This window comes from Protomyctophum parallelum (genome assembly GCF_964188405.1).
Source record: "Protomyctophum parallelum genome assembly, chromosome: 1".
Taxonomy (NCBI): Eukaryota; Metazoa; Chordata; class Actinopteri; order Myctophiformes; family Myctophidae; genus Protomyctophum; species Protomyctophum parallelum.
Window position 1 is genome coordinate 18,223,492 of NC_139697.1, and position 22,595 is coordinate 18,246,086.

General features: G+C 45.2%; 1 protein-coding gene across 2 annotated transcripts in view; it reads right to left on the reverse strand.

Annotated features, from left to right (window-relative positions):
* Positions 1 to 22,595, reverse strand: part of LOC310868270 (dolichyl-diphosphooligosaccharide--protein glycosyltransferase subunit STT3B-like) — a 171,290-nt gene that overhangs the window by 5,021 nt on the left and 143,674 nt on the right. For both annotated transcript variants that reach the window (XR_014570071.1, XM_083778623.1), the window contains exons 11-15: positions 18,670 to 18,857; positions 7,735 to 7,906; positions 5,951 to 6,124; positions 4,230 to 4,343; positions 524 to 730 (exon numbers count right to left, since the gene is read on the reverse strand). Coding sequence is in view for 1 of the 2 variants with exons in the window: in XM_083778623.1 (XP_083634749.1) it covers positions 524 to 730; positions 4,230 to 4,343; positions 5,951 to 6,124; positions 7,735 to 7,906; positions 18,670 to 18,857 (855 nt within the window). In the remaining variant the exon portion in view is untranslated. The remainder of the gene's footprint in view (positions 1 to 523; positions 731 to 4,229; positions 4,344 to 5,950; positions 6,125 to 7,734; positions 7,907 to 18,669; positions 18,858 to 22,595) is intronic.

Genomic DNA, 22,595 nt, shown 5'->3' on the forward strand with positions numbered 1-22,595 from the left:
TGACTATGTAGAGGCCATTACACTGTCTGGCACTAAGTTGATCACGCATGCTTTGGAAATTAAGTTAGCATGTGCCCAAACAGGGTGCTCACGACTGAGTTTGCCAGGGGCTTAACTTTTAGAACGATAACAAAATTATTCCAATTTACGTATATAGAAGTCATGTTCTCAAAGTCGGTTTCCATTTATTTTGATTTTAGCTGTTCATAACGTCAGACTGTAGATTAGAAATGTAATCCGTTGTTTGAAGTTCAGGAAGAAAGCAAATGATGTTGTACTGTATGTAAATAATATAGCAGCGCATCTATGATTGTAGATTGTTTCTTTTTGATGATAGGCAAAAACAGGTGAGATTTTGTTGGAAATAGCCGATCTACAAGCTAACAACTTGTAGCTCATAGCTCATAGCGCGGGACAGTGATCTGCTACTTTTCAACAGCTAAACTTTAAAATAATGGTTAAAGTCAGTTAAAAGCTATAAGGTGACACAGATGCATCCTCCGGTCTAAATGGGTTAAACTACCTTTTTGGATGTGTACTTCTGCTTGGGAAGGACACTACGCAGCTTGTGGTCCAGGGGTTCCCTGTTGTCCAGGTCCTTGACCTTGTAGATTCTGACCAGCCAGTGTTCCGAGGTGAACGCCTCCTCCAGATGTTGGAACTTGATGTCTTTGTTGCCGATCTCTGCGTTACGCGTCCGGTCAAAGCCAGGCGGTGTCCGGAAGTCCAGCTTGAGGGAATAAGCATAACATTTATATGCCTGAAAGTAGGGATGTCCCGATACACTTTTTTTCGCTTCTGATCCGATCCCGATACCTCAAATTTTTGTGTTAGCCGATACCGATACCGAATACCGATACCAGTGTCGTGATCTCATGTTGTGTTTATAGCTATCTAGCTATATATCTCGTGTTGTGTTTATAGCAGACTCCTCACTCAAACGTGCACTTGCAGTTTGGGCAACTCCAAAGCAAACTCCACATGTCCCAACATTTTATTTACCTGCCATAGTGTCAACCCCTTACCCCTGTGTCGGATGTGTGGTTAGACTGGCATATTCACCGATACCGATATGACCCGATATGACAAATAAGGGCCGATCCGATACTTTTCCCGATACCGATACAGTATCGGGACATCTCTACTTGAAAGCGGACATATTGAAATGATACAATGTTCTTTAACTGCTTTGTCAATGTACAGTAGATATATTTTTGAGTGGTAGAACCACTCTAAGGAACAGCAATGTCCCTATGTTTAGAGTACGTGTACCTATGTTTAGAGTACCAACAGGGAGCACTGTTGCACCACTCACTTCAGACTGGTCTGATTTTTCTTTTACAAAATGTTACTAAAAAGTAGCTACAAGCTCACATCATCGAATCGCGAAAAGTAGTCAATAGGGGTTAAAATAACAAAACTAAAAGATAATATAATTTATGAAAGGTTACAAAGAAACAGTATATAAAAACGGAGCGAGCGATTCCGCTGTGCCGTCGTCTCTGGAGACTATGGGTAAGCAATTGTTCCGCACGATCGGCCGATATTGTGCTACGGTGGCAATTATTGTGACTGCAGGTTGCAGTTAACTATGAAATCGTGCATTTCCCGTCAGTCACGCCCCATAATATGGCCATCCCTTGTGACATCACGTGATGTCGTCAATATTAAGCCCATATGGAGATCCAAGATGTCATCGATATTGGCCAGCAACTCTACATCTCAACTCAAACCTCAGACCCTTTTGCTTACCCATTGCTTACCCATACCCAAAACCGGCGTGGGCACCGTCAAACTTTCTCTCAGTACTACCAGTGAATTTAGAACATGCCATTGTGACTTATTCAAAATGTAATCGTGTTCTACTACCGTTGAGCAGCTGGCAAAGTGCCGGTACGAGCGAACACACTCTTGCTGCACTGCAACTCCGTCACCCTTTGTTGTTTGTTGGAGTGTATGAGGCTGACACGTTGGCTGGAAGCCAATGTGTGACTCCGACCCAAGACAACAGCCGGTCGGCGCATCATTGTCATGGACATGTCATGTCCATTGTCATGGACATAATACACAGGCACACACGTGCACACAGTTAGTCGGTCCACACTCGGCTGCGCTGTGCATTCAGGGAATACAACGGATAGTTCAACTCGCAGTCGTGGTAACTCGCAGATTTTAATTATTTTCTATGATTTGTCCATTTGGTCCGCGGTGAGGTGTGCCGTGGTCGCGTCACGGACCGCCTGTTGAGGACCCCTACATAATTATTAGGGAGGCACGATATAGATTTTTTTTAAACTGCTACCGATAGATAACTTCCTGCTTCTCAAGACCCCGATACTAATAAAATATTAGTATAATAATAATAATAATAATATAATAATAACCGATAAAATATACAATATACACACTACCACTAGTGAGTAACGGTACATTTAACCCAATTTTGGGTTCCCCCCCTTTTGGTGTTTTAAACATTGTTATATTAGCTATTGAAAAATAGCAGACCTACAAGCTCATAGCACGCCACTTGCTATTTTTGAGAAATCGTGAAAATATTTATTTCAGAAAACTGGAGGATTTAAAAGACATTTTTTTAAATTTCGACATCAGGCCTACAATAAATGGGTTAACATATAGCTTTGACCAAAGCAGCAGATCCAAAAGCCTCTGGGTGCTTTGCCAGCAGATAAACTAATCATTTAGCAGAACTGCAAGCATATGAAAATATATAATAAAGAATACATATATAATCAAACCTATTAATAATGTTATCGGCATTATCGGATGCCATAATTCCTGATATCGGGCCGATAATGATCGTGCATTCCTAATACATAATGTATACGGTATAATCGTCAAAATATAAATCCCAGGAAGATTCCAGGATGAATGATTCACGGTCCTTCAGCCAATTTCAAGTTGGGTATGAGGATTACACCTTCTTGCATGTGTCCGAGAACACACTCGTCCACAGATTGTGATTATAGCTAAAGCTGTTCATTTTACAGGCTGAAGAGAGAGAACGGAGCGAAAGGACATGGAGTCTCTCTGCATTCACCTTGTCCTACTTCATGTCGTTAGATCCCCCCCACAAACTCAATCTCTCTCTCTCTCCCCCCACTGCCCACACTGTATCATCTGTTTCTTTCTCAAACCGGAACCGAGCGAGCGATTCCGCTGTGCCGTCGTCTCTGGAGACTGACAAACCCTGCTGTATAATAGAATACAACTGACACGACTCTACAAATCAGAAAAGCTAGCTAATCGGAAAACCATTAGCCTGCTAGCGGCACCGCAAGCTCATGGCTCTAATTATGGCGTACTTGATTAGTTCAGACGACTTACTGCAGGGTTATGTGGGGAGTAAAGTGGAGCAACATGAACTCTAGGGGCTACTAATGGGCTTTTAGACATGCTCCGCGCACCCCCTGAATTCTGTACTGGCCATATATGGAGCGTGTCTTGAGTGTACAGGGTTTGGTGAGGTCAGACCAACATATGGAATGTCAGAACAGGTCAGCTCCTGTTCTAAGATCAAAGGGTGGCAGCGGGGGCAGTGTCTCGAGTGTACATGGTTTGATGAGGGCCCAGGTAGGGCCAGGTCTTCATTTTCGGGCCTGTTGAAAGCTCCAGTTTTCGCCGGGTGCGGCTGCACTAATAACTTTGGGGCAGGCCCGTCTAGAGCTTAAATGGACAGGTATCAGTCAGAAGAGAGACATCGAAGAGGAAGGATGGATGGGGCAGGATCAACATATGGAATGTCAGAACAGGTCAGATCCATATATGGAGATCTAAGGGTCTGAGGTTTGAGGTGAGATGTAGAGTTGCTGGCCAATATCGATGACATCTTGGATCTCCATATGGGCTTAATATTGACGACATCACGTGATGTCACGAGGCATGGCCATATTATGGGGCGTGACTGACGGGAAATGCACGATTTCATAGTTAACTGCAACCTGCAGTCGCAATAATTGCCACCGTAGCACAATATCGGCCGATCGTGCGGAACAAAATCTGTGATCCGACCCACCAAGCCTGACTTGTAGAAGCTCCGGAAGAGCTTTTACAGCACCAAGAACTCAGTTACAGCCTCGCATAAAACTGCTAAATGTTTATTTATTGGGTTCTCTCGGCTGCAGCCAAAGAAAATCCCTTGGATGCCTCTCATGCTTATTAAACTGCATAAACCATGACAGCTTCTCTGCTTTTGTTTTGCGTGAACTCACCTGCATTTCCCCAAAGCGATAGTAGGACATCTTGTACATGAGGCAGTTGAGCAGTGTGGGCGAACCCGCTTTATCCACCCTGAACTCTCCCTGAGGAGTGAAGTAGTCGCTCTCCTGGAGGACACATGGAGGGCACGAGGAAAGGAAGAGGAAAAGGAGAGGAGAGGAGGAGGCAGAGTGAATGATTGGATTTGAATCCGACACACACACACACACACACACACACACACACACACACACACACACACACACACACACACCAAGGACTCACATCATTATTAAGGCTGTACCCTAGCCCTGTTTTTAGGACTCGAACTTCGGCAGGAATTTTCGAGCGAACATCCGGACCATTTGTTTCTAATTAATTAATTTCTCAGAGTGCTTTTAACCAGGCTGCAATTCAACACGAGATATCCGCCTTGAACATGATTAGCGCAGCGCTGAAGAGAGCGCAGCGCCCACTCAGCTCATCATTCCATAAAAATTAGCCATGAGTTGAATTCTCAAGCAGCCCCCAAAACATGGTAATTGTGAGTACCTGTACGACTGTCCATATTTTTTGTCAGACCAAAAATGCTTCCCGATGTCTCTGTAAGCTTGCTCGCCAGGCAGCTGACGAGAGTGTAGCTTGCTCGTTAGCTGTCTCTCGTTCATTAATTTGTTCCACCTGTGTAGTGTGTGTGTGTGCGTGTGCATGTCACTGTGTCTCTTCTGCTGTCAAGCAGGACTTTCAAATTATTGTAAACACAACATGAACATAGTACTCTTATTATGCATATTGCATATTTTCGAGTAAAATAATAATAATAATAATAAATTATTTAAAAAAAACCCCACAAATGGTTCAAGTCCATTAATTAAGATTCGAGTGCCAACCTTAACGAGCGAACATTCAAACCCCGAATGTTCTGGGACAGCCTTAATCATTATAGAGTAGGAGATATTTCTGTCGAAATTTGATCCAGTTGAAGTAGAGTGTACAACTCTCTCTGGAGCCTTTTTATTTTATTAAACAGTAGGCAATTCATTTTACGCCTTTTCTCACAATGTACAGTGGTCGTAATGCCATTTAACCGTCCCTAACAGGCGCTAAAGGAAACTAAATTAAATTAAGCTATGATGACTAAGACTAAATGACAATTTTGTCAACGAATAAAAACTAGCCAGTATAAGTCATTTTATACTTGGTTGCATGCTTGGTTGCACACCTACAAGCTCACAACATGTCGCGCTGCGACACATTGTAGGCTTGTAGATCGGCTATTTTCAGCAAGTGTAAAATCAGTCATTACGGCGGATCAAGGCCCACCATATTGCATGTTAGTCGTCTAAATCAACTGCATTTAGTCAATGAAAAATCTTATGATATTTAGTCAACCAAAACTAGACTACCATTAAAACATTCCAGGTGACTAAAATGTGACTAAAACAAAATTAAAACTATTAAGTAGAAGTGATATGAGAAGGATAGCAAATGGAACACAACCACCCTAAAGACTCGATCTACATCGAGTGATCCTGGTACATAGAAATTGATTTATTGAAGACTGACTTTCAAATGTACATATATTTTGTTTTGATTGTAATTGCTGTATTGTGCCTTTTGCATTGGCAACGTAAACGTATGTTTTCTCATGCCAATAAAGCCCTTTGAATTTAAATTGAATTGTGTGTAGACCATGAAGGCATTTGGGCGTTGCGCGTCTCAACAAACAACTCACTCTGATGTCCTTGGGGTGCTCGCCCTCCGCTATGCGCACCATCCACAGGAACTTGTTGATGTCGTCACCCGAGTAGCCGATCACGCCTCCGAAGATGATGAGAACATAGTCGACGTCCAGGGACCTCATGATCTGATACGCCGCGCTCTCATTGGACGACATGGCTTTGCCCACCTGGAAGAAGACCACACACATCACCACATTAACCCTATAGCCTGAGCTAACGTTTTATAGGTTTCTGGTCTAGAGGGGCGGGTAGTGGCTGAGATTTGCGCACGCCCAAATCGGATCTCACCGATCTGTCCGTCAGACTCATACCCTCATCATAATACCTCACAAACACCACCAACTGACCATTATCACTGGTATCATAATACCTCACAAACACCACCAACTGACCATTATCACTGGTATCATAATACCTCACAAACACCACCAACTGACCATTATCACTATATGGTATCATTATAATACCTCACAAACACCACCAACTGACCATTATCACTGGTATCATAATACCTCACAAACACCACCAACTGACCATTATCACTATATGGTATCATAATACCTCACAAACACCACCAACTGACCATTATCACTGGTATCATAATACCTCACAAACACCACCAACTGACCATTATCACTGGTATCATAATACCTCACAAACACCACCAACTGACCATTATCACTGGTATCATAATACCTCACAAACACCACCAACTGACCATTATCACTGGTATCATAATACCTCACAAACAACACCAACTGACTATTATCACTGTTATCATAATACCTCACAAACACCACCAACTGACCATTATCACTGGTATCATAATACCTCACAAACACCACCAACTGACCATTATCACTGGTATCATAATACCTCACAAACACCACCAACTGACCATTATCACTGTTATCATAATACCTCACAAACACCACCAACTGACCATTATCACTGGTATCATTATAATACCTCACAAACACCACCAACTGACCATTATCACTGGTATCATCATAATGCCTCACAAACACCACCAACTGACCATTATCACTGGTATCATCATAATACCTCACAAACACCACCAACTGACCATTATCACGGACACGGTGGAGAACATGCAGACTCCAAACAGAAAGGCCCTTTCGACAACCCCGCCTCGGGTATATGGGCACTGATGAAGCGGAGGAGGAGACACGGCGCCAGTGCCCACAGCGGGAATCAAACCCAGGACCTTCTAGCTGTGAGGCGACAGCTCTACCGACTGGGCCACCGTGTCCCTGAAACAGATGGTTTTAGTAGGCTACTAACCAGTAGGCATGTAACGATACACTCAACTCACGATACGTATCACCATATGAGGTTCACGATACGATTTTGCACAATATTTTCCACACAATGATTTTCCAGACAAATGTTTTTTTTTTTTTAATGATTTATCTTCCCCCCAAAGCTTTGGGGGGAAGATAAATCATTAAAAAAAAACAATTCTTATTTAACTACATTGCAAAGATAATTGCCTTCCTTGATGTATTAATGAGCATCAATAACGACCATCACCTGGGCACAGTCACAGACACATATACAGCGCCTCTACTGTCTCATTTCTCTCCAAAATCATGTGGATATGATGGCATATGATTACAGCTGACATTTCTTTTTTTTATTTTTTTTTATCGAACCCTAACCCTAACCCTTTTTTAAAAATAAATCGATACATATCGTCGGGATATAATATCGATATATCGCGATTTACGATATATCGTTACATGCCTATACTCACCAGTGCTATGTGACTGTTGTTCCATGTGTTGTTGTCCACCAGCGTGGTCCTGTTGGCCATGCCGGCTATCTGGTAGCCGTAGTCCCACCACGACATGACCCGCACATGCTCGTCCGTGTTCTGTCGCAGCCAATAGTAAGCCTCCCTGAAGTCATCCAGGATGTTGCGTGATCTGTATAGTGGGTCGACAGGCACATGGCCATGGCTATTAACCCATTCTGACCTGAGATCAGATTCTAAAAAAATGTCTATTACATCCTGACAGTTTCATTATGAACCCATTCTGACCTGAGATCAGATTCTAAAAAATGTCTATTACATCCTGACAGTTTCATTATGAACCCATTCTGACCTGAGATCAGATTAAAAAAAATGTCTATTACATCCTGACAGTTTCATTATTAGCCCATTCTGACCTGAGATCAGATTCTAAAAGTTTCTTCTATTTTTTTCAAAAATAGCAGACCTACAAGCTCGTAGTGCGCCACTCGGTGGCGCGCTATGAGCTTGTAGATCTGCTATTTTTCAATACGCCAAAAGGGGTTCCCGCCCAAAATGGGTTAAAATCACTTAAATGGTCACTTAAATCACTTAAATGGTAAATTAGTGATTTTCTTTGGTTAAAATAAATGTAAAAAAAACCCTCTGTATTGTGATAGTACTCATTGCTATAGAGTGTTTGTTCAGTAACGGGAGTCTCCTTGTCTCTCCGGGCTTTTTATTAAACAGAAAATGCATTTTCAGGTTGGGATACCAATTGTATCCAATCAGGATAGAGAACGCAGCCAGGATACAGTGACAAGAAATGAGCAGACAAACTGGAACTTAATAAGAACACTCTTATTGCCACCTAGTGTTCATTCAAGATACTGCAGGCCGCCAGAGAAATACTCTGATTACTAGACATAGTTCATCCGGGTATCCCAGCCAGGCACGTGCGCACATAGACATCAAAGGGGGCTTCAGCCCCTGCCCTTTTACCCGTCTGTAAAACACAACTGCCCTATCCAGACCATGAATGCAGCATTTACTGTGGTGAAAGAAATGCAAATCCTTTCCACGCCATACGGGAAGGCAGCATTCAGGAGAAGTGCTTTTTTTCCCCGAAGTCTCCTGAACTCGAAAGCAGCATTTTGCGTTTAACTAATTTCTTTCTGAATCTATGTCGTACACTGCATCTCCCTGATGTTTAACTAATTTCTTTCTAAATCTATGTGGTACACCGCATCTCCCTGATCCCAGCCTCGCACAGTGAGAGGAGTTGTGTCAGCAGGAGCCGTCATGGCTTAGCTTTCGCAGAAACGGTAATACCTCGTGTGTGATGCGATCAAAAATCACAATTCACAATAAAACGTTGCATGGATTGGACAAAACTATGGACATATTTCAGAATTTCATGAGCAGAATCTACAAAGATTCTGCTTTGAATGGGTGTCTATGGCGTGCGCGCACATTCCTCCTTGTGCTGGGAACGACGTAGGCGTTGCCTAGCAACCTGGACAGGGCTACAGGTTTGTTTTTAGCATTAGCCAGTTGATTTTGATGAGCTTAACCACCTAACTTCAAAATGTTCATTTTTCAGCAATACTGCTTTGTTTGTTACTTTGTTTGCTAGTTTGTGTTGTGATTTGATATATTGACAATTACTTGCATGAGAGGGGGAGAGGGGGTGGAGGTTAGCAGATGCGGGTCCAATGGAGTTTAGAGGTTTTGGCCAAAGCGTTTTTTACTACTTTCCATTGGTTCAATATTTTCAAAACAACACACAGACTTAACACTGATTTATGCAAGACAAATCAAAAACCTGTTAGGTGGTTTCCTGCCGACAGCAGAGATATAAGAGAGAGGGTGTGTAAAAAGCCAAGACCAAGCCATGAGAGGCCATTGTTTCATAAATAAAATCTATATACGGTATATGCGAGTTTGCCATTTTCTCTGTGAGTCTTCTCTATTGTCTCTCTGACGCCTGGAAAGAAACAGCTCGGCCATAGAACATTGAGTCCTTGAAAATCTGCAGATGCACTATGCGACGCAGATAAGTTACACCACCATAACTAAGGAGCACACACACACACACACACACACACACACACACACACACACACACACACACACACACACACACACACACACACACACACACACACACACACACACACACACTTAATCAATATCTCTACGAACACTCACATTATAATAATATGTTCTTTCTCTGACCCGTGCACTAACTGCACTCCTACGCACAACTAATAGTTAATTTACATGTAAGATGGAGTGATGGTGGAGGAGGATTATTCATTTATACAGGGGAGCGAGATGGGCCTGGCTTCTCTCCTTGTGGCTACAGGGCAACACATTATTCAGTACTGTGTGAGTGTTATGGGATGGATATTGTATTATTCAACGATTTGAGTGTTGGATATAATGGACATAATACTGTTTTAAGGTATATCAATTATTTACATTTCGGACAAAATATGTTAATGACACATTTAAACTTTACTTGAATTGAAAAAAAAAAGAAAAAAAAAAAGGTTTTGGAGATTTTCAAATATTTGGCTCGTCAGGTTGTCGTTCCACAACACCCTCCTTAACCTTTCTAAAAACACAATACCTTGGTTACAGTCCAGGTGGCTGGAATACCTTGGTTACAGTCCAGGTGGCTGGAATACCTTGGTTACAGTCCAAGTGACTGGAATACCTTGGTTACAGTCCAAGTGACTGGAATACCTTGGTTACAGTCCAGGTGGCTGGAATACCTTGGTTACAATCCAAGTGACTGGAATACCTTGGTTACAATCCAAGTGACTGGAATACCTTGGTTACAGTCCAAGTGACTGGAATACCTTGGTTACAATCCAAGTGACTGGAATACCTTGGTTACAGTCCAGGTGGCTGGAATACCTTGGTTACAGTCCAGGTGGCTGGAATACCTTGGTTACAGTCCAGGTGGCTGGAATACCTTGGTTACAGTCCAAGTGGCTGGACTTGATGCATTGTGAATAGGATAGCAGTGTGTAGGCCTATACGATAGTATATTATGTTCCTATAGAAGCCTAGAATTTGTGAAAGGCGTTCTTCAGGTCGATAGCTTAAAGGACAACTTTAGTTTTTTTCAACCAAGGTTCATGTTTTAGGTTGTTATTAGAGAAACTAAAAGGTGAGTGTTAATTTTATTGTGATCTTCTGTGGCCAGATGTAATTTCCTGGGGTTTATTAGGACTATAGTAAATAATAAAAAAATAAATCACCATAAAATTTGGTAAAAAAATACATATTTAGCCCCATGCTCGAATGCCCCCGCCCCCCTGTCAGAAAGAGGTAAAATCCCTAAAACGAAAGAAAGCAGCAAATGAAAGAAAATTAACACTCACCTTTTAGTTTCTCTAATAACAACCTAAAACATGAACCTTGGTTGAAAAAAACTAAAGTTGTCCTTTAAACTGTCAACAGTAATGGCATACAATACTTTTCTTGATGGAGAACGGCCATTATTCCGACAGTCGAGTCCTCGCAACGGTGAAGGAATTACTGAATCACTGGTGTTTCAGTTTGTTTTATTTATTTTGTATGTCGTACGCCGACTTGAAAGAACAGCGAGCACAACTCAGTCACAACACTTGTCTGTTTGCCAAGTGTATATATGACTCAGAAGAAACAGAAGGGTTCAGAAGAAACAGAGGAACGCCAACAACACTCACTCAGAAGTGTCCTTCAGGAGTTATTTTTTTTATTCAGACACAGGCAGCGCAGAACAGTCCATACCTACAGTATCTGATTCTGAATAGAATAATAAAATAAGCCCGAAGGACCCTTTCGTGAGTGCTTTCAATCTTCTGTTACAGTGTTGATTTCGTCGCATAAAATACTGAAAATAGCCAATCTACAAGCTCACATGTCGCAGCGCGGCTATTTTCAGGGGTAGAGTGACGGGATGGGAACCGCAAGGTTCCCAGTTCGAACCCGGGGCTCTCCCAGAGTTTAGTGTCCTTGAGCAAGACACTGAACCCCTCATTGCTCCCGTTGAGCAGTTTGATGCCTTGCATGGTTTCCGCCGGCATCGGTGTGTGAATCTGTGTATGAGTGGGTGAATGTAATGCACAATCTATGTAAAGCGCTTAGGATAAAGGCGCTATATAAAAATGCACCATTTACAAGTGTAAAATCTGCTATTACGACGGCATAGAGGCCCGCCAAAATACACTTTAGTCGACTAAATCAAATGTAGATTTAGTCGACTAAAATCATATATTTAGTCGAATAAAACTAGACTAACACTAAAACGTTCCAGGTGACTAGTAGAATGTGACTAAAACTAAATGAAAAAGACTATGAGTTATGACTATGACAAAAAAAACACTGCTCTGTTGGTGTATTGAGTCACACCTCGATACTGTGATTCATGTGGATAATCTGGAAATACGTCAAAACAAGAAAATACATTTCTTGGGAACTTAATTTTCACAAGACCTAGTCAGCACTGTGGTTCCCACGCTATTTAGCCCGTGACCCCGAGTTTGGCTAATTTCACTACTACTTAAACATTTGTTCTCTAATTTATTAGTTTTTTTAATTCATGAGAAATGTCCCCGGGAGTTTGGGAGTGTTTTTTGAAAACAATGATTCAAAACCAAATCCATAACAAGAATCGCAAGTTATCTATATAACTATGGTTCTATGAATACCGGATGACCGCCAGAGGGGCGGTGTTTTCAACACCTGGATATGCATCACGCGCTCGCGCATTGGTCGAATATTAATACCAACACTGTCACTCGTGACCACCTGTGGGCGTGAGCCATGGATATAGGTGCTCAGTCCACAGGGATCATCCTCATGAAATCTTTTCGTCGGGATTCCGAGTGACAATGAACTCTGGCGGTCATCCGGTATTCATAGAACCATAGTTATATAGATAACTTGCGTTCTATTTCATACCTACTGACCGCCAGAGGGGCGGTGTTTTCAACACCTGGATGACTCATACCAACATGGTCACGAGGAACCTGCACTCACGAACCTCAGTTGCAGGTTGAAGAGGCGGACAGCACTGCCGTCGCCACAGGGTGAGGGGTGGTCACATTCACCCTGTAGAAGCGGGCAAACGTGCACGGAGAGGCCCATGTCGCTGCGGCACAGATATCGGCCAGCGGGACACCCCTCAACGCGGCCCAGGAGGTGGAGACACTCCGAGTTGAGTGGCACCTGACAGGGGGAGCCGGCAGCCCCCGGTGCTTGTAGGCCTGTAAAACGGCGTCCACCACCCAGTGGGAAAGCCGTTGTTTAGAGACGGCACACCCCTTTCTGTGTCCTCCATAGCACAGGAAGAGGGCGTCTGACTTCCGAAGGCCTGTCGTCCTGGCTATGTACTGCCTCAGGGCCCGGATGGGGCACAGCCCAGCGGCAGGGAATAGCCCCTCCGCTCCCGGCTGCGAGGTGAAAGCCGTCAACCTGACTGGCTGGTTGACGTGAAAGGCTGAGATCCTCTTGGGGAGGAAAGAGGGGTTGGGCCACAGTGTGACCCCAGATCCGTCCGCAGCCCACCTAACGCACTCGCTAGCTACTGACAGGGCATGGAGCTCCCCCACCCGCTTGGCGGATGTGATGGCGAGGAGGAAGGCAGTCTTGACTGATAACCACTTGAGGTCAGCTCGCTCCAGTGGCTCGAAAGGTGCTGAACACAGGGCTTCCAGCACCATAGGCAAATCCCATGAAGGCACTCGGGTGACGTGTGGGGGGTGCAACCTAACGGCCCCTTTCAGGAAGCTACCCATCCATGGGTGAGACCACAGGGTACGCCCGTCGACTGGCACATGCCGGGCTGAAATGGCGGCCAGGTACACTTTCACTGTATTGGGCTGAAGACCCTTATCCAGCAGTGTCTGCAGGTAGCGGAGCAGCACCGGGACAGAGCACGTGGCTGGGTCCACACATTGCTCCTCACACCAGCCACAGAACAGCTTCCATCTGTTCGCATAAAGCGCTCTAGTGGAGGGCGCCCTAGCGCTGAGCATGGTGTGGATAACTGCCTGATCACAGGCGTTCAGGAGGAGGTCCGGCCCTTCAGGGGCCAGACATGGAGCCGAAGTTGGTCCGGACGGGGGTGCCAGATGCGGCCCCCTACCTGAGAGAGGAGATCCTGCCTCGATGGCAGAGGCCAAGGCGTCCCGTCTAGGAGTTGCTGGACCATGGGGAACCAAACCCTCCCAGGCCAGTATGGTGCCACCAGCAGCACTGTGTGCCCGTCTGTGGCGATCCTGTGCAGCGTGAGCTTGAGTAGCGGGAGTGGAGGGAACGCGTACAACAGACAGTACCGAGGCCAGGGGTGGGCCAGTGCGTCCTGCCCCAACGGGCTGGATGGTTCGAACTGGGAGAACCACTGAGGGCAGTGCGTCGACGCGCTCGAGGCGAACAGGTCCACCCCAGCTTTCCCGAACCTCTTCCATATCTCCCGAACCACTGAGGGATTCAGCCTCCACTCCCCCGGAGGAGGGCATCCACGTGAAAGCAGGTCTGCAGCCTGGTTGTTCAGCCCTGGGAGATGCACCGCTCTGAGACTCGCCAAGCGAGGGAACGCCCACCGAAGTAGTCTCTGGGCCTCCTGCAGAGACTGCTCGGATCTGACGCCTCCCTGATGGTTTATATGGTAGACAGTCGATGTATTGTCTGTCCGGACAAGGACATGTTTCCCTTCTAGGGCAGGGAGAAAATGCCTGAGGGCAAGCCACACTGTACGGAGCTCGAGTACATTTATGTGCTGCTGCCTCCGCCGTGGGTCCCAGGTCCCTCTGACAGTTCTGTGTTCCCACACGGCCCCCCAGCCTGAGAGGGACGCATCCGTCACAATAACCTCCCGGCGGGAGGGTATTGAGCCCAAGACAACACCGCGGCAAAGGTCTTGCCGTTTTTTCCAAGGATCCAGCAACCGCCGGCACTGGCTGGATGTACTCACCAGCCTCTTCTGGTGCCTCTTGGGGTCGAGGCCCAAGGCGTTGGTCCACCTCTGTAGGGGGCGCAAAGAGAGGAGTCCCAGGGGCACGATTGTGGATGCCGCCGTCAGCATGCCTAGCAAGCGGAGTAGCAGGCCATAGGTCAACCTTGTACCCCCTTGGACACGGGAGACAAGCTCCAGGATGCTGTCCACCCGCTGCGGGGAGGGGCAAGCTCTCATTGAGACAGAGTTGATGGCAATGCCAATGAATACCACGTCCTGACGAGGAGTCAGAGCGCTCTTGGTGAAATTCACCGTGAGTCCCAGCTGTGCCACATGGTCCAGCAGGGCAGACGTGTCGCAGAGCACCCTCTCTCGACTCGAGGCGGCCAGGAGCCAATCGTCCAGGTATGGAAGGATCCGCATACCTCTGGCTTGCAGTGGGGCAAGTGCCGCTGCCATGCACCTGGTGAAGACCCGGGGGGAGAGAGAGAGACCGAACGGGAGCACCCGGAATTGGTAAGCCTGCCCCATGAAGGCAAAGCGAAGGAACTGTCTGTGGTGTGGTGCCACCGGCACGTGGAAATAAGCATCTTTCAGGTCGATGCTCGTGAACCAGTCGTTCGCTGACACGGACTGGAGAACGTCCACCGTGCGCAGCATCCGAAAAGAAAACACCTTCAGGTGCTGGTTTAACCGCCTGAGGTCGAGGATCGGCCGAAGCCTGCCATCCTTTTTTGGAACCAGAAAGTAAAAAGAGTAGTACCCTCTTAGTTGAGCTGCACCGGGTACACGCGGGCATTACTGGGCAAGCTGTGTCGTTAAAGAAATTCTCCACTGCAGCAAGCCTCGCAATCCTCGCCGCATAGGGCATGCTGGCACAGTTGGTACAGGCCTCCTCTGTCAGTGCCTGTCTTAGATGGGCGATGCCCAGGCAGGTCGGGCACATATCATGGCCATCTTCCAGACTCAGTAAGGCCGAGCATTCAGTACAGATGCTGTTCATGATGGCGAGCGGTGGAGCGAAATACACTCTCGATGCTTATGTTAGATGACGTACGTGACAGTAGTCTCCCACGCTGAACCACGGCAGCAGGCAGTGGAGCGAAGAACACTCTCTTAATGCCTATATGGGCACTACACCGTAACGGCACTGAATGAGTTAAATAATTAAATAATTAAGTATTCACACCGTAGCAGCCCCTGCTGAAATACGGTGGCAGGCCGCAGAGCGTAAGACACTCTTAGGCCTATATTAATGCAAAAATAGAACAGGGCGATTAATAAGAAATAAATCAACTCAGCCCTCTGCGTTGAATGAAATACAACCAAAAAATAACCACAACGTAGCCGCCCTTGCGGAAGTACGGTGGCAGGCTGCAGAGCGTAAGGCACTCTCAAGCCTATATTAATGCAAAAGTAGAACAGGGCAATTAATAAGAAATAAATCAAATCAGCCCTCGGCGTTGAATGAGTTCAAATTCAACCAAAAAATAACCACAACGTAGCAGCCCTTGCTGAGATACGGTGGCAGGCTGCAGAGCGTAAAGCACTCTTAAGCCTATATTAATGCCAAAATAGAGCAGGGCGATTAATAAGAAATAAATCAAATCAGCCCTCGGCGTTGAATGAAATACAACCAAAAAATAACCACAGCGTAGCAGCCCTTGCGGAAGTACGGTGGCAGGCTGCAGAGCGTAAGGCACTCTCAAGCCTATATTAATGCAAAAGTAGAACAGGGCAATTAATAAGAAATAAATCAAATCAGCCCTCGGCGTTGAATGGATTAACCAAATACAACCGGTGGCACTGGCAGGCAGTGGTAAACGGCAGAGCGCAAGTTACTCTGTGCGTGTCAGGATCGTAACTTTTAAGCGGGACAGTAAACCCAATAGTATCCAGCTACAACGATAGCGGTGGAGCGCAGTACACTCTCGTTGCTCACGTTAGCAGCACAAACACAGCGCGCAGCGGCGCTGGTTCAAAACACACGTTGTCAAACAACGGTAGAAAATAAATATACTATCCAGATCCCAGCTACAACGATAGCAGTACACTCGTTGCTCACGTTAGCAGCACAAACACAGCGCGCAGCGGCGCTGGTTCAAAACACACGTTGTCAAACAACGGTAGAAAGTAATAAACATACTATCCAGATCCCAGCTACAACGATAGCGGTGGAGCGAAGTACACTCTCGTTAGCTCACGTTAGCACAACACACGTTGTCAAACAGTAGAAAGTATAGGTTACTCACGTGCGAGCTGCTCACAGAAACACTTCGTTGTTTCTACAGAACGCACGCCAGCAGCAGCGGCGGGGCGAAAGACACCCTCAATGCTAGTACAGTCTGTCACTTCAACTTACCTCCAATGACAAACTTTATCGAATGCACGGGGGGGAACCCCAGTCATGCAAAAAACAATGGAAACAAACCACGCGTCTCTGGAGGGCACAAGGCAGCTCCTAACCGTGTTGGTTTTCGAGACACCAAAGCGTAGCTGTTTCAGTTTTCAAATGACCTGCGCTTTTCGAGGCGAAAAGATGAAAGAGGATGATCCCTGTGGACTGAGCACCTATATCCATGGCTCACGCCCACAGGTGGTCACGAGTGACAGTGTTGGTATTAATATTCGACCAATGCGCGAGCGCGTGATGCATATCCAGGTGTTGAAAACACCGCCCCTCTGGCGGTCAGTAGGTATGAAATAGAACCATAACAATGTGTCCGCGACCCCACAAATGCGTCCCAACACGACCCAGTGTTTGGGAACCGGCGCACCCCTAGTGGCGCTTGCGTGCACATGCGGTGCCCAAACCCCATCTCACAGAAACACGGCCACGGAATTGCAATTCTGTGCATACATGCTTAGAAAATCCCCAAATCCATACATATTATAAGATATACGACAGACGGAGGCGTGGCTTTCACTAGTAGGGAAGTGTTTGACATTTACTATTCTGTCCATACAACTCTTAAAGGGATAGTTCAGATTTTTTTTACTTCAGCTGTATGAAATATACTTGCCATTAATATAGTGGTTGCAACTGTATTGATTGCCCGAGTCTCGTGGTGGGAGTTCTGCTCTGGTTTTGGTGAAATATTAAGTAGTTCCGGTCATTTTGTGGGGGGCATAGGGGGCCACGCATTAAAAGTAAATTAATCCACAAAACTAACGTCATTTGTATTGTTGACCTATTCCTGAAATGTTAGTGCAACTTTCGTTCATTTTTTACCCCTCTATCACACGGAACTATACTTTTTGTGTCCATATCACTACGCCCAAAAAATAGTTCCATGTGATAGAGGGGTCAAAGTTGAACGAAAGTTGCGCTAATATTTTAGAAATAGGTCAACAATACAATGACGTTAGTTTTGTGAATTAATTTACTTTAACTGCGTGGCCCCAGTGCCCCCCCCACAAAATGACCGGAACTACTTAATATTGACCAAAACCAGAGCACAACTCCCACCACGGGAATCGGGCAATCAGTTAACACAGTTGCAACCACTATATTAATGGCAAGTATTTCATACAGCTTAAGTTAAAAAAATCTGAACTATCCCTTTAACCCATTTTGGGGTGGGAACCCCTTTTGGTGTTAGCAGTATGTTATGCTTTAGCTATTGAAAAATAGCAGATCTACAAGCTCATAGCGCGCCACCGAGTGGCGCGCTACGAGCTTGTAGGTCTGCTATTTTTGAAAAATCGAAGAACGACTGACATAGAAACATGCAGGCTTTTTCAGAAAACTGTCAGGATGTAGAAGACATCTTTAGAATCTGATCTCAGGTCAGAATGGGTTAACTTCGCAACGCTCGTCACGGCAACCAGCCCGGCACGCTCGGTGCCGTCTCTCCCGTGGCTCAAGTTCAAGTAGAGACCGCGCCCCCCCTCCGTCATTGTCTATGGGGGAGGATTTCAGTGTCAACAGTGTCAACATTGCCGGTATTTCGCCGTGTTTCTGTGAGATGGGGGGGGGGGTTGTGGTGGTCTTCACTTACCCGTCCTGGTTGTAAGAGGCCAGCACCACGCTGGGACTGGAGTAGGCGTTGCTGGTGACCCAGGTGCAGTGCACGGCAAACATCATGAGCAGCATCAGCATCAGCATGGTGACTATGGACTTGATGTTGGGCCCCAGGCCCTCCTCGGCTTTCTCCTGCTCCGACACGTGCTTGCGCACCTTCCCGGCCTGCAAGGGGGGGCACACTCATGAATTAAAGCAGTGGTTTTCATTCAACCTCTTTCATATCACGGTCCACGGTCTCCACCAGGCCAAAGGCATGGGGAGAGAGTATGTTTTGCACTCCGACCGACCGACCGTCTGTGTGTGTGTCCGTCCGTCCGTTACCAGCTAATCTCCGGCACCATAAAGCCGGTCGATGCCAAACTTTCCACACACACTCCCTGGATGCCAAAGAGGAACCTCTGCCCCGAATTCTCCAGAACAGCCTTTTATAGCGCCACCAGGAGGCCGACTTTTGTAAAAACACATTTTTGGATATTACTCCTCCAGGATTCTGTCTAAAAACCCTTGCAAATCGTTACACAGTATCTCTATAGTTATGTGCTCAAGACGTATCTGTCTCATATCATTCTACCATCTGAGAAACATTGCCAAAGTCCGGCCATTTCTGGCCCAAAATTATACCGAAAAAGTCGTTCACTGTTTTATCACCAGCAGGCTTGACTATTGTAATGCTCAAATGTCTGGCTTACCTATAAAAAAAAAAACATTGGTCGGTTACAACTGGTCCAAAACGCAGCTGCCCGCGTGCTGACAAAGACCAAACGTAGAGCACACATTATACCGATTTTTAAAGTCCCTGCGATTGGTTGCCTATACATAGATACATAGATTTTAAAATTATTCTACTTGTTTTGAAAACATTGAATGGAAATGCACCTGTCTATTTGTCAGAAATGCTTCCTAAATATGTGCCCGGCAGACCCCTTAGATTAGCTCTGGTCCATAGCCTTCTACTGCTTCTAGGGTTCTGCCCTGCGCAGTAAGGCGCAGGCCAAGGCAGTAAGGCGGGTTTGTATCATTAGAAAGCCTACTTTCCTTAGTGGAAGCACTCTGAGCCCCCCACCACACGTATAAACGGTACTTTTTGGCCAGAAAGGGATTTTTTTCACCGGAGGAAAAATATTCTCTATGAGGCAATTCTCTGGGCAATATCAGTAGAGGGCGCAGCGGAGTAACTAAAAATATTTATTTCCGGTGGAAACAAAATCCCCTTTTGGCCAAAAAGTACAGTTTATACGTGTGGTGGGGAGCTCAGAGTGCGTCCACTAAGGAAAGTAGGCTTTCTAATGACACAACTCGCCTTTGTTTTGGTGAGTAGCAAAAACGTTCTTTTTATTTACGCGAGCGGCGGAAGTTGAGAGTAACATAGCTCTAAATGAAACGCATTAGAGCTATGGACCAGAGCTACCCTTAGATCATCTAGTGCTGGTCTCCTAGAGACTCCGGAGACCCCAAACACAAAGAAATATGGAGAAGCCGCCTTTAGCTACTATGCCCCTGTGCTGTGGAACAGCCTGCCGAGGGATCTACGGTTCTCTGAATCTGTGGACATTTTTAAACTAAATCTAAAAACACACCTTTTTAGCATTGCTTTGACCTAGATCATTGCATGTCCTTGTCCTGTTTTAGTCGCTCCTTTTCTTTTTGTTATTACTCGTAGTATTGTAGTTGATGCTCTCTTGTTTGCTCTTTCTTGTTATATTTTTGCTCTTACTGTAAAGCACTTTGAACTGCACTCGTTGTCTGAAATGTGCTATATAAATAAAGATTGATTGATTGATTGATTGATATTCCATATTCCATCCTAATTGGCTAACATTGGCTTTAAAACTTTGCAGGATTGGCCCGTTTTCAACAAAAAGCCTCAAATCATTAACGCAATGTGCAATTACGTGAAATCTTTCACACATTTTTCTACCCTTTCCCACGCTTTTCACATTGGCCTGTTATAGCGCCACCAACAGGTGGATTTTTGCAAAACACATTTTTGGAACAAAATGGCTCAAATCATCCAATTGCCATCGAAGTCGTATTGGCCTATTATAGCACCACCAGGAGGCCTAAGCAAAGCAAAGCAAAGTTACTATATTTACCCAGGGTAACTGGACTAAGCTCAATAACTTGTTTACAGCCAGGCCCTGCTCATAGAACATTTCATGGTAGGGGTTCAATGCCTTGTCCAAAGGGCACTTCGGCGGTGGTAATTCTAACGTGCCGGTCCGGGGATATGAACCAGCGACCTTCCGATATCAAGACCGCTCCGCAAACCGTTCGGCCACCGCTGTCCCCGCCTGAACTGGTCTGGTGGAGACCTGCGCCCCGAGGGGCACTTTTTCCTAGTTTATTCTGCATTTGAGCCACGGACCACCATTTGATGACATTTTAGCCCCCTCAGACCCAAAGCTAAAGAATGTTTTGTCCACAGTTCCATGCTGTGTTGTTGGTACCATTAGGAGGGATTTAGGTTTAGCTGGGGACCACCTGTAACCCTCTCAAGGACCACTGGTTAAATACATAAATAATATAATCTCTGAATGAAAAATGTTGCTATAGGACCAAGTCCTAATATATGTAATAATTTGTGAACCCACATGAAAGAGCCACCGCACACTTAGCGCCGTGTGTCCTACGCACCTTTTTGACCTGAGATCAGATTCTAAAAATGTCTTCTACATCCTGACAGTTTTCTGAAAAAGCTATGTTTCTATGTCAGTCGGTCTTTGATTTTTCAAAAAATAGCATACCTACAAGCTTGTAGGTCTCCTATTTTTCAATAGCTAAAGCATAACATAATGCTAACACCAAAAGGGGTTCCCGCCCAAAATGGGTTAACGCAATATTTGGTAGCAATACAGCTAACTGGTTGGAGAAATTGCCGGATTTTTAGGCGCTAACGATTGCGGTTATGAAATATCTGAGATCATTAGGGTTTTCTGGAAGTCTGAAATGACTAAAGAACCGCCGCAACGTGTCATAAGATTGTATAAAGCCTCTTTTCGGTGTAGGACACACTTCTATAGAAGACATGCTGACTTCTATAGGGATAAAAAGACTGAAATCTGTCTTTTATAAAAATAAAAAAAATGCACACTATTGTTATGGATGGTGGAGCCTTTGTTACGGCTGCATGTTTCTGAATTATTTAAAAAGGCAGAATGAATTATTGAGCAAATTAAGCGCCGTGTTGTTTCCTTGGAGTATGCCTTAAACAGCACTCAGTGTTGACTGAAGAGAAGTCATTGAGGACTACAAATTAATATTTTATACTGGTGCGTGTGTTAGCTATTATAGTTAAGGGTGCAGTGTGCACAGTGTACACATACACACGTGCACAAATACATTATAGAGATACGATGCATTGTATGGAGAGAGAGAGAGAGAGAGAGAGAGAGAGAGAGAGAGAGAGAGAGAGATGCATCTTAATTATTTCAAAAACACTGGTTCCAGAGCTTTAGAGACGTAAGCGAGCTTGTGAATGAAAGGTCACTGTCTAAATGCTTTCTGCCCTTCTACTGAAAAGCTTAATCCTGAACCACTCAAGTACAGCTGACAGCCATCACTAATAAGGTCATTATACCCAGGGGGGGGGGGGGGGGGGGGGGGGGTTGTTTTTCTTTTTCTTTTGCGATTAATTTGTTTGTGCGAAATTATATATCGTTTCTTTTTTGTTACTGTCGTTTGCGTCATATGCGTACATTCACACAAAGGGCCGGGCAATTAACTCACTTTTGAGTGGTGCAACCACAGCAATGTCCGTGTTCACCTATGCGCCTACCTATATGCACCTATGTGTTGTTCACCCACAAAATGTATATTTAGAACCAATAATCAACTTAGAACTGAAGTGGAAAGCAATACCTTTTATGTGTTATTATAATCAATGTGTCTGATTAAGCAATA